Here is a 12037-nt window from a genome sequence, read left to right as displayed (position 1 = left end):
GTGCACACGCTGCAATACAATGCGATTAAAATGACATATAAAATATATAATATAATAAATGTCGGATTTATTGTAAAATTATTTAGTGCGCTTGAAATAAAATGTGTGCTTGTAATGAAATAAATGCAGAATATAAAATATAAGTTACGTGAAAAAGCGCTGAAGTGTAATTGAAAGTTTGCGTACTTACAATTGAATAAATATAATAAAATGGCTACGAAAATCTTTAATTAAGTTATTTGAACACAAAGTTATTGTTTTTAATAACTGCACAGTAAACGGTTTTAATAACGGTATATCAAAAAATTACCTAGTTCCTGCAGTAAGCACGTCGGAACGCCACCAAAAATACTTACAACTCATACACAAAGTTGCTTGCTATATACTAACCTCAACCGAAAGTCAATTGTTATACTCTAATTCTTGTTAAATAGTATAAAAACAATTGTTTTCCATTTTTAATTCATCTTATATATAGTATATTTTGTGTGAAATGGGCGTAAGTTTCTTTCAATAACATTACCAACAAAAATAATATGTATGTAATATAATATAATCCATTTATAATTCCAAGAAAAAATCGTAAACAACTATAATTATTATTTTCTCATACATCATTAATCATATTCATACTTCTTTACTATTTAAATTATTATATTATTATTGTAGATGTATGTTTTTAAAATTGTTTTTTTGTTTTTCAATATAAATATATTTTTTTCGTTTTTTTTTTTGTTTTAATTTTTGATTGCGGACAATTACTGATAAAAACGGCACGACAATTGCAGTCGGCCAGCAAAAGGAAACTCATTTATGACAATAAAATATTTTCTAGTTCAAGTATTACATATTTTACATTCATTTGATTTTGTAAATAATACATACTTATTATTAAATCTATTTTAATTTAAAGTTTCATTTATTTATAATTTACTTTACTTGAGACTCAACGTACGCAGCATGGTAAATGTTTGACATTTGCTTTCAACAAATTTTTAAGTAGCACATGTATAACGGTTCTTTGCTTTGCTTTTGTAAACTCATATCCGTTTTGTCTTTTGCCTTTTGTTGTTATTTTTTGAATTTTACACTAAACTCGGTTAATTGTTTATTACACACACCTGTCAGCGTGTGGGATCACCATTATAAACAGAAGTTTCTTATTATTTGCTCTTTATATTTACGTTTCCTTTAGATTACATTTTTTTAGCTTGCTTACTAAAATCAACGCGTTATGTTGAACTGGAAACGGATATGATTTCTTTTTTTTGTTATTTGCTACATTTTTCTCTTTGCATTTTTCTCGTAAAATATGTAAATATTGTATGTATCGTACAAACCTACGAATACGTAAGTGTCGCAATATCCATTAACTACGTAAAATATGCTTCAATTTTTTTAATCAATATAACGGCATGTTAGTTATCTAGGTATTCATACTTTTAGTTATTTCAATTTCAATAATTGCATATATGTATTCAGTTTATGTTTTGGGATTCTTTTATGAAGTATACACTACCACTTTATTTCGTGCTTAATTGGCCTAATGTTAACGCCGCGAAAGCTGTGCCCACGAAGAACTGCAACTGGTTTGTGCGCGTGCCTATTCTTCATCGGAGTCGCCCTCGCTGGAGTAGCCGGTTTGTTGAGGTCTTCGTACAAAAGGTGCTGTTATGACTTGACTGAAATGTTGTCGAAATTAAGGATTAATGTAGACTAACTTGTAAGTAAGCGCTGTAGTAGCAGCAATATTTACGCGATTCTTCGATAGTGATTCAACCATTCTTCCAGCATTTGTGCTACCAATAGCGGGCGTTTACGTATTTTCTGTTGGGCCACTAGCAGACCGCCATCTGTAACACACACATCCAACCATTGTCGCATTATAGCCTCTTCGCGGCCCATCTGTGAAATTCCAAACAAGATTATTGCACAATCAAGTGTGGCAGTCATTTTTTTTTTGTCAATATTATTACCTCAGCCTGAGTTAGAAAGTGTATTGGAAAAAGTTTTGATTCACAATCCATCAACGGCAGATAACGCACATCCTCCGGTTCATCTCTGCGTGGATCGATGCGAGCAAAGGGCTCCATTGGCACTAGAGCGCTGAAATGACCACGTGTGTAACCGAGTGCAATGGGTGATTTTATGCAGAAATTTTGATCCCAAAATAACGGCAAGTAGAGACCTGTTTTTGTTTTAAATAAATATTTATAGATTTAAAATGTATCAGAAAAAAAATTCGTTATACCTTCAAATCTCGCATAGCCGATATCTTCGCCACGAAAGCTCTTCACATATTTTACACCGTAAACTATGATTGGTCGACGCAATATGTGTGCTAAAGCAAATATATGTAGCTGTTCCAACGATGAGCCCGGTTGACTGGCCAACGATAGCAAATTGCTCCAGTCCTCTTGCCATTGGGCATCTTCCAGTGTAAAGTGTAGCATAGATGCCTGCCACTTTTCGTATTCCTTCCAACGTGGATAAAAACTGTTATGTGAAAAATTAATAATTAATACTAACAACAACAACACTTAAGTCAGTGTGTATGTCATGTCTTACATGGGACCACATTGATGCAAGGTGTCTGCCAAAGCGCGACGCAGTGTATTGTCGCGATCGAACACACCCCAAGTGGCCTGCATGGCTGAGTCTAATAGACAATCGCCAGCGCTACGATTCCACAATACCAACAAACGTGAGCCCAAACGTGCGGTGATCTCCAGTGACCAATTGAGTGCGGGTGGCGGGTTTTCAAGCTGCTTCTGCGCATCACGATCTAACAGCTCATCATACAGCTGCTCTTGTATTTGTATGGGCAACTCCTCGATCTCGGCTGGCAAAGCGAATGTCGCATGCTCTTGCACATACAAGCAATTGAAAGAAGTTTTACGCATGCGTAGCGTATTAGCAAAATGCCTTCGTATATCAGCGGCTAGATCCGGTGCAACATAGGAAGGTACACGCTTAATGCCAGGCCCCGAGCCTGATATCTGTGCAAGCAACATGGGCAACATCTCTTCGCGATGGAAACGTATCGCCAAATGTATGAGTGTATGACCGACGTCAAATGCCGAATTACGATTCAATATGGCGATTTCGGTCGCCGTTAAAGCACGTGCAGGATTACCGCCACAAGACAGATATGCCTCTACAGCACTATAGTTGTTCTCCACAACACCTTTAAAGAGAAGATGCATTTCATTAATATGTTGCTGGCAATGCTTGCTATGCTCTATGACTTACCCAGACAAGCATTTAACCATTGCCAATCAACTTGTCGTCTTATTTGTCGTTGACGCCGTTCTTGACGCTCTTGCACCGTATCACAGTTGTTTATAGTCTCAGAAGAACCTGCATTGCATTCATGCCAAATTTTAACTTTCAGAAAATAAAAGTGGCAAGCAAGTGACTCACCTAGTTGGTAAATATGTTTTTTGTTGAATGAATTGTTCGTTGACACAGTCATGTCATGGTTTTCATCCTTTATATTGAGGAATTTGTTGCTGCCCGAGCCGGATGTTGTTGTGATGGCATTGTTGTCGCCCAAGGAAGCTATGCAGGTTGCATTGCCATCACGCGGCTCACCGCACATAGAACATTTAAGACTTTTTGGCCAATTTTCATAAGTACACGTCTGCAATTAAGGCACAACAACAACTAAGCAAAATAAAAATATTTATATTTGTGCAATTATAACTTACATTACAGGCCCATTTGGCTACATAACAGTTTTGCAACGATGTGGACGACTGATTGTGCTGTTGTTGTTGTTGGTGCTGCTGCTGCTGCGATGTATTTGCAAGATTATTTAAGTGTGTTGTATTAACGGTTGTTGTGTTTGTCGCCACAATCATATTGGCATTGGTGGACTGCTCAAATGGACTGAGCCTATTTGAAGCGGCACCCACGGCTTGTATATAGCTATTACTCGCTTTTTTATGAATTTGTTCAATATGACTGCTGGCTTCATTTCTATTCGATTCCGCGTTATTACTAGCATTCAATTCCATATCATTAGTGATACGTAATGATTTTAACTGTTCTTTAAGGTTACTCGACAAATTTGCACTTGAGTTTGTGGTATTAGCTGCTGTGGCTGTTGTTTCGTTGACATCAATGGTTTTTGTTCTCTTTTCAACTATATAACTGTGCGGACCATCAATTGCTTCCAAATTTCCAGTAGCAGGCAATAAAACAGCGGCCGCCTCACCTGCATTGCACAAATTTTGTTCGACGTTAATATCAACAGCTGTGCCACGTTTGGTGCAACATTGTACGCAACGCAAACTTCGCGGCCAGTTTAGGTAGGTGCACATCTTGCAGGACCATTTAGCGCAAGCGGATGGGGAGGCCGTAGCAGGTGTTGTTGTTGCGGGCACATCTTGCCGCGACTGTGCATAGCAGGCGTTGAGGCTAGATGCTTCAACGACATCTGCAGTAGCGCCACGCTCTTCCTCGCCACCAAAGGCAGTTTGCGGTGGACTGAGTCTAGAAATTTAACAAGTACACATATTTAGCTATATGTTAATAATGTAAGTACAAATTTTCTTAATTACCGAAAGATATCCTCATTCAACAGTGGTTTCGCACCTTTACACATGGTGCATTTAAGCGACGAGGGAAAGTTTTCATAGGTGCAATAATCGCATGTCCACTTTTGTACTTTGCTGTCATCTGAATCGCACATTTCTTTGGTCGGCAAAGCAGTACCTTGAGCGCTATCCCAAAACTCAAGCTAACTGCCTTTTGGTAACCGCTCGTTTGACAAAATCACAATTCACGACACGGCACAGAACACTTCCTGCATTTGCGTTTGACAAGTTAGTTAACTGGCAATTTATTTATTTTTCCACATTATACCTTTTAAATCCAATTGGAAAACAATTAAGCGGGCTGTATGTTGTAGGTTAATCGTACTTATCAATAAAGCCTCACTATTATCGTATTTTTACACGGCAGATGATAAACGTTATACTGGAGGACACTAAAGGCGCAAACGTGTTTTTTCGGCCAAGGGCAGTTGTATATATATGTAGATCACATCGAAGGATGCAAACAGCGTCAAAGAAAAACAAAAACAAATACGTATGAGATTAATTAAACATAGGCAATGTCAATTGTATATGTCCTTGACACTCAGCTACAATATTTTATATGCAGCTATAAATATGTTCATTGCATCTACATGCATATCTAAATATATAGCAGTGATAATGCAATGCACTATATGTTAAATTGAGAAATGATTGCGCTTTTGCACAATACAATGGCGCTGGTCCGAATTCCAATGTCGGAATTGGCACAAAAAATATTTAGCAAACAAATTACTGCAAACACACACACATAACACACACGATTTTCACACGCGTCGTTAATTTCTAATTGTGAATATAATTGCAGCCAAACAAAGGAAGACGGAACACTAATGGCCAACAACTTGTCAACTTTCACTGCATCACCAATATTGTGGGAAAATTACATGAAAGCATTAAAACATATTCACCTCCCGCCCCTTTGCTTGTACGAATAATTGCAGCTAAACACGCATCCGTACTTGAAATCGACGTGCCGCAATTTGTTTATAAACTTCGAATTTTTATTATTTCATGATATTGATTTGCGTTTCCTATTTTTTTGGAATTTTTGCAGAATTGCAACAAATAGAAAAATTGTTAAATTCGACTGGGGAAAATGAAAATGGACCACAAATTTATTACGTCAATATTTTGACAGTTGCAATGCGTTTGTGATAATGGATATTGCTTTGTAATGCGTTCGAAAAGTGATGTTAGCAAAAGATTTTATTAGTAAGCGTTTGCATTAATGCTTTTGTTGGAAATTAAAGAAATTTGAATTAATTTTTATTGTCAACTATGCAAAAGTATATTGAATATATGTTATATATTATGTTGAACTTACCAATATTCATCTATTTTTTATATACTTATACATTTTAATAAAATAATTAATAAATTGTGTTCATTCATTTCTTAATTTTTAATGATTTGGTTCATTTTCAGTTGTGGCATTAAGAAAACAATTGAATAAAGTAGAATAAATAATTATACTATTTCTAACTTTTAAAAATATTTATAAAAGTTTTAAATAAAATTAAACTGAATTTTATTTTTACTGTTTTTTTTATCCATAACACTAGTTGCGCGCTAATAAAAGCAATGCAACATGGCTAGATATAAGCATAAAGCAAAACAAAGAAAGCATCATTAAATCGAAAACAAGCAAAGTAAAGAGAAACAAAGAAAGTTATTGAAGATCGTAAGTGATTTCAGTGCGTAAACAAAATAAATAAATATCTCTCACTATTTAATTAACAACAAGGTAGATAATAGTCAAAGTGTAGTGTCTAATAAGTAATAGTAATAAGTAAATAGTAATAGATATGTACTATATATGCATGCGGTTTTATTGGAAACCGTTTTCATTTAATGCCTTTGTTTGTGGTTTCGGGACGGATACAGGTTTAGTTATAAAAATGCGATTGCGTAGTTCTGAGACGATTATGGTTGCACAAACTAGTTAATATGTATGTACAAGTGAAGCTCTTATATACATACTACATAATGTATGCACGCATGTATATGGTAGTGATAATAAAATGATAGAAGAAATTGTCAAGTTCGTGGCCAAAGTTTTTAGTTTCTAATGGTATCAGCAGCATAGATAACAAATGCGAATTAACTTTTTAAATAATTGACAATTTCTATTCAAATATATGTAATTATTGCAACTATATTTTATTTAATTTTTATTTCATGTGTTGGTCTGACTGAATTTTCTGTGTAATATTAGTGCAACGACCACACATAACCCAGCATAGCAACAACGTCTTCCATTTGGGGTGGAGAAAGTGTGAACGAGTGGCTAAATTGTTAATGCCACCAGGAAGCAGGTTGCAAACACATTTACGCAGTTGCTTACAGTAATCGTATTAATTCGGATGTTTTGAACTCGCCGCATCTTGCCAGTCAACGAACGCCATGAGCATACGCACAAGGGCACTAGTCTTTTCAACCTTCTTTGGGAGTTGCATCGCAATCGGACTCCTACTGGTCAGTTTAACTACAAATCATTGGGTGCGTGCCTATCCGAAGCGCCTCAATTCAACAGTAAGTACATCGATTGTTTATTTATAATGAATACTAATATTATAAACATTTGTATTACAACATTCTGCAAGGACTCCAAAGGTGATATCAATTTTGGTTTGTTTTATGGCAATAAAGATCTCAATTATGGCTTTGGTGTGCGCACCTCACCTATTATTGGTGAGTATTTTAAATATATTAGTTTGTAATTAGCTTTTTACACTTTACTTTTAATTTTAGTATATACATTTGATCAAAATGGCCCTGAGACAATGAACTTTTGGCTTTGGCTTATCACTGCTTTGGGTACCGGCTTTGGTTTGCTTAGTTGTGCAATTTCCGCCATTGCTGCCGTCTTGAAGGCAGCATCTGCCGCAAAACGTCCAGGAACTATGGTACTACTTATCGCTTCGAACATTTCATCGGCTGCCGCTCAAGTGATCGCCTTCGTTTGTTGGCTCGTGCAGTTCTATCAATATTTGCAACATAACGTACTTGCCGTACAAGATCGTAATTGGTACAGTCATGGTTTAGCCTATTTGGGTTACAGTTTCTACTTGGTAATTGCATCTACGCTTGTTGTTATATTGAATATAATTATATTGCTGCATGCCAAACGTCGTGAACGACACGATCGCCAAAGACTTGAGCCACCTAGTGAGGAGAAGAATCAAGGCGCCATAATGTTGTACTAGGAGCTAACGCTATATCCTCATAGAAATATTTTTTAGCAAAAATATCAAATAATGTTTTAATTTATTACTCGTTGGCGTGTTTCATGAATCTCAAAGCGCAAATGAACATACTCGGAAAGTTTATTTCCCAAATTTCGGAGTTAATTTCGTATATGTAATAGGTGTATAGCATTTAAAGTATAAGCACTGTATGTTGTATGCTTTTAAATATTTTACGATATATATATATATATATATACTATATTAATGGACTGCCTACTTTATCAAATACTTATTTTATTCCTATCTCGGGTTTCCGTTGAATCTACTTGTATAATGTATTAAACATATGTTTTTTTAATAAATTGAATTTTAAAGTACATAATATACATTCACGTTTAAAATATTATTATTATAAATAATTTTTTATTTTTATTTTTTAATGGTTTGTTATTTTATTTTTTTAATGTTTTTTTTATTGTTTTTTTTTTAATTTTTATTTTATTTTTATTTTTTATTTAAATTTTTTTTTAATTTTTTTAGTTATTGAATTTTCTCTTTTAAGCCTAACAATAGGTTATAAGGCTAATAATAATATTAATAACAAACGTGACTCAGCGCTCACTTGTTTATTTAAATACTAAAATAATTTTAATAAAATTGCAACGGTATATTCGTTTCTTCCACCACCATTACTGGCTGCGCATTTGTACGATTCAGCAATCGTTGACGCAACCACAAAACCGCCAAATTACAAGCATTTAGCAGCGCTGCGAAGAGCAGCAGATATACGGAGTAACCGAGTTTGGCACGTCCATTCGAGTCGAATGTGAATTCAGCACGTAGCGTATCGGTTATTGAGATATTGTGTGTCAAATGTTGGCAGTAGAGTGCTGTCCATAGGCCAACGGCTAAAAATGCAAAAACCGATGCAACGCCATTCCATATGAATAAGCCGAAAATATTAAATATGCGTTCTACAGGGTTCTTGTACAGATTGATGAGTGCAAATGTCACAGCACAAATGTCGAAAATTAGTGTTAACATTAGGGATAATAAAACGCAAAGCCACCAGTATGCGGGTATATAAGCTCCCTCTTGCATGACATTTTCTGCATAAAGAAATGTAGTCGTTAAGGGGTTATATACAGTTAGAATTTTTCATTTTCTTAATGTACATATATTTAAGAATACACACAGAAAATTTCATATCGTTCCGGTGAATATTTTCAAAGTTACAAGCAAATGAAAAATTTGAAAAGGCGTTTCAGAGTGCTTTTAAACGCGTTTTTCTCAAAATGGTGTTTTCAAAGTCGGTGACCAACATTACTCGAAAACGGCTAGACCGATTAGTCTCAAATTTTAACACGACCTTCTTAAATATATTTTTTAGTAATTAATCGTAAATTTTTTCTCTCCGATAAATATTTTTTTTTATAAACAATTTAAGGCCGAAATTTCGGTGAAAAATCGATTTTTTTTTTTGAGAAACCGCCATTTTGTCAAAAAATTTTATTTTGCTATTTCTTCGATTAATTACTAGATTTAACATTATTTTAACGAAATCTGTTTGGTTTTTTAATTTCGGATGATCCAGTTCCGAGATATAGTGGTCACCGCAAAACGTCTTTTTTGAGAGGAGCTCCTGGAGATCAGCTGTAGCTCTTTTTCAAATAAATATTTTTACTAAAACTAAGTCGTAAAATACAGTTAAAAGATACCATAATATGTGTATAAATTTTTGGATCAATAAATTAAAAAGTTTTCTCAGAAAAAATTCTGGAAAATTCACTTTTTTTCGGCCGTCTAACTGTATATAACCCCTTAAAGCATTAATTTGTAAATAAATATTTTAAGAAAGTGTTTCACTTACGTTTTAAGGAATTAATTTTTGGTGTTTCGCTAATTTCTTTTCGTCGGAAAATTCTTTCTGCTGAATATGCCTGTTCACACGGAATCGTGGTTATACCCGAATGTATGCGATTTAGTTCATCGAGTCGCATGGTGGCATTCCGTTGGCAGCTATACATACAAAAGCCAAGATCGAAATCGCAGATCACTAAAATTGTATAAATATATATGTATAATATAATATATTTATTACCAGAATATTAATTTGTAGATTCGATATAATAACTATATGGTATATATACACTTTCTCATTATCATCTCTGATAAAAACCCTTCCGTTGAAAGATCATGTTCAAAAGTTTTTAATCGGAATGTATAACTTTATAATTTATTGGTACTTTTCCTTTAAGGTACAAATTCCTATTACATATTACGAAACTAATTTAGATGGATTTGTTGCTCAGAAGGGTTGAATGACATTTATAGAAACTTGCATTACTCGAATCCTGAAAAAAAATCCTAATTCCAATACGAATTGTAATTACCAGTTTTCAAGATAAAATCCAGTCCATCTAATTAATTAGGAATCATAGAAATGCTAAGCCAACAGAGGTGCAATGTGGTGTTTATACAACTTCGAAAATTTGTTCGAGAGAATGTAAAACTCTCATTTATCATTGTAGAAACGTTGTGAAGTTTAATAAGTCCGTTTTCAACCATTAATATTTATTACACGATTGTTAAGACTGTATAACCTCGCCATAAGTAATAATTTTTGAACCAACTATGTTCCAATTTCTTTTTAATAGTTCGGTGACGATTCAGTCCACTGTTTTGTCATAGAACAGTCCTGTCAAAGTCTTGTCCATTTTCAGTAGATTACAACTTGTGAATCACAGAAAACCTTGGTCATTTACTTTTTGGCTGTCCTATCGGTATTCACCCTTTTGGGATGCAGTTTCATCGATTTTCTCTTAGTATCTGGTGTGTACCAGAGAATTATTGCTTCATTGACAGTCTGGAAACGACGTCGAAACTAACTGTTTATTAATTAATAATACTTATTGTCTCAACTATCTCACGAGGTCGACCATAAGAGATCGTGAACTTTTGTCACTCGATTTGTGAAACTCCGCGAAATATTTTTTTACAGCAGCCACAGTAAGAATGGAATTGATATTTCACTTTTTCTTTTTCGAAAATTTCCTGATCAGGTTCGCTTCCACTCGCGATCAAAACAAGGACGCCTAACTATAATCGATTCAGCTAAAATTGATAGAAACCCCTTACAATAGCCTATATAAGATTTTCTTGTGATAGTAGGCCATCGGGCGTTGAAGTTTTTTGCTTTATTCTTATAAATTATAATTACAAATATATATACAAATATTTAATTTTACTTCACGTTGATTACTCACCAGCAAGATCAAATACCAATTTCGATGCTAATTGTTGACGATTCAGACAGCCAGAGAATATTCCATAATTAATCTCATTATGTAGACGTGATGAGAGTACGGCCGTTGCTCTTAACTTAATATAATATTAATTAAAAAAATTTATTGAATAAAAAATACTTATAGACAGTTCATAAAATCCCTTACTTTAGTCACTTAGCAAATTGTCTACACATAAATTTGTATATTGTACATTTAGGCGTAGATTGTTAATTGACTCAATTAAGAGACGTAAAATTCATTCTCATACATACCCAATTTTCAGTTGTAATACTAATTATACAAAGCATACAAGATAATAGCGCTATTAGCAGTGTTGTTGCTATTAGACCACGTTTTGCCGAGACCATTGCTAAGAAAGACTGTTTTATTTATTTTAGTAGACACAAATATTTCCGCGATAACTTTAGTATACAATTTTAATGCACGTGATTTCATTTGATTATTGATTTTATTATTAATTTATTTTTATTTGGGCCTTGGTATATATTTTACATAAAATAGAGCAGAACGCGATCTAATTAGTTTTTTAAGGTAATGATCGATAGTTATAAAAATAAAAAATGTATTCTAAATTTATTTGAAAATATCACAACCATTTTATAAACACATAATTTGCAGAAACTGCGGCTCAGTCGTATCAATAACTATGTTTAATGACGAAGATGTGCGCAACTAGAACTCTTCGCAAATATAATTACCCCGCTGTGACACCAATCACTACAGGAAAAGTGGTATCTTATCATTAAAGTTGGGAATTTGTCACATTTTATCAATGATCTTGCTTGAAAGGTAGACATACATACATACATACATATGTATGTAGATAGAGATGTCTTTGTTGTACAAATTTAAAGATGCAACGATCAATACTATTTTCTTCGAAGTAATTTTTTTAGAATAAATTAAAAAATTAACAAAATTAAATTAATTGATTTAC

General features: G+C 33.9%; 3 protein-coding genes across 5 annotated transcripts; 1 reads left to right on the top strand and 2 right to left on the bottom strand.

Annotated features, from left to right (window-relative positions):
* Nucleotides 1-1156: 1156 nt before the first annotated feature.
* LOC105211288 (ubiquitin thioesterase trabid) lies at nt 1157-5750 on the bottom strand. Its single transcript, XM_011182632.3, has 11 exons — nt 5513-5750; nt 4870-4993; nt 4566-4810; nt 3711-4497; nt 3424-3643; nt 3253-3360; nt 2569-3187; nt 2252-2496; nt 1977-2188; nt 1757-1905; nt 1157-1682 (listed from the first exon to the last, which is right to left on the bottom strand). Exons 3-11 carry the CDS (start codon nt 4694-4696, stop codon nt 1604-1606), a joined length of 2550 nt encoding a protein of 849 aa, XP_011180934.2. The 5' UTR covers nt 4697-4810; nt 4870-4993; nt 5513-5750; the 3' UTR covers nt 1157-1603.
* Nucleotides 5751-6155: 405 nt separating this feature from the next.
* On the top strand, nt 6156-8178 carry LOC105211289 (uncharacterized). Of its 3 annotated transcripts, none has more exons than XM_011182637.3 (4): nt 6156-6298; nt 6820-7136; nt 7208-7295; nt 7356-8178. In XM_011182637.3, exons 2-4 carry the CDS (start codon nt 7008-7010, stop codon nt 7808-7810), a joined length of 672 nt encoding a protein of 223 aa, XP_011180939.1. In that variant the 5' UTR covers nt 6156-6298; nt 6820-7007; the 3' UTR covers nt 7811-8178. The 3 variants fall into 3 exon arrangements, with proteins under 3 accessions (XP_011180939.1, XP_011180935.1, XP_011180938.1); XM_011182633.3 differs by having other exon boundaries at nt 6187-6348; XM_011182636.3 differs by lacking the exon at nt 6156-6298 and adding an exon at nt 6412-6553.
* A 205-nt stretch (nt 8179-8383) lies between these two features.
* LOC105211290 (uncharacterized) lies at nt 8384-11686 on the bottom strand. Its single transcript, XM_011182638.3, has 4 exons — nt 11352-11686; nt 11059-11173; nt 9663-9848; nt 8384-8901 (listed from the first exon to the last, which is right to left on the bottom strand). Exons 1-4 carry the CDS (start codon nt 11445-11447, stop codon nt 8441-8443), a joined length of 858 nt encoding a protein of 285 aa, XP_011180940.2. The 5' UTR covers nt 11448-11686; the 3' UTR covers nt 8384-8440.
* Between the last annotated feature and the right edge of the window lie 351 nt (nt 11687-12037).

Source organism: Zeugodacus cucurbitae, chromosome 2 (genome assembly GCF_028554725.1).
Source record: "Zeugodacus cucurbitae isolate PBARC_wt_2022May chromosome 2, idZeuCucr1.2, whole genome shotgun sequence".
Lineage (NCBI taxonomy): Eukaryota > Metazoa > Arthropoda > Insecta > Diptera > Tephritidae > Zeugodacus > Zeugodacus cucurbitae.
This window is presented reverse-complemented; position numbering and strand designations above follow the sequence as displayed.

Bases quoted from the DNA above. Each gene is read 5' to 3' on its own strand.
- LOC105211290 (XM_011182638.3), bottom strand. From the start codon at position 11,447: ATGGTCTCGGCAAAACGTGGTCTAATAGCAACAACACTGCTAATAGCG. The intron at 9,849-11,058 runs GTGAGTAATCAA...ATACAATTTTAG, and splicing joins ATTGGTATTTGATCTTGCTG to TGATCTGCGATTTCGATCTT. The intron at 8,902-9,662 runs GTAAGTGAAACA...TTCTTTATGCAG, and splicing joins AAAAATTAATTCCTTAAAAC to AAAATGTCATGCAAGAGGGA.
- LOC105211289 (XM_011182637.3), top strand. From the start codon at position 7,008: ATGAGCATACGCACAAGGGCACTAGTCTTTTCAACCTTCTTTGGGAGT. The intron at 7,137-7,207 runs GTAAGTACATCG...ACATTCTGCAAG, and splicing joins CGAAGCGCCTCAATTCAACA to GACTCCAAAGGTGATATCAA. The intron at 7,296-7,355 runs GTGAGTATTTTA...TTTTAATTTTAG, and splicing joins GCGCACCTCACCTATTATTG to TATATACATTTGATCAAAAT.
- LOC105211288 (XM_011182632.3), bottom strand. From the start codon at position 4,696: ATGTGCGATTCAGATGACAGCAAAGTACAAAAGTGGACATGCGATTAT. The intron at 2,189-2,251 runs GTATAACGAATT...AAACAAAAACAG, and splicing joins CGGCTATGCGAGATTTGAAG to GTCTCTACTTGCCGTTATTT. The intron at 1,683-1,756 runs GTAAATATTGCT...ACAACATTTCAG, and splicing joins AATCACTATCGAAGAATCGC to TCAAGTCATAACAGCACCTT.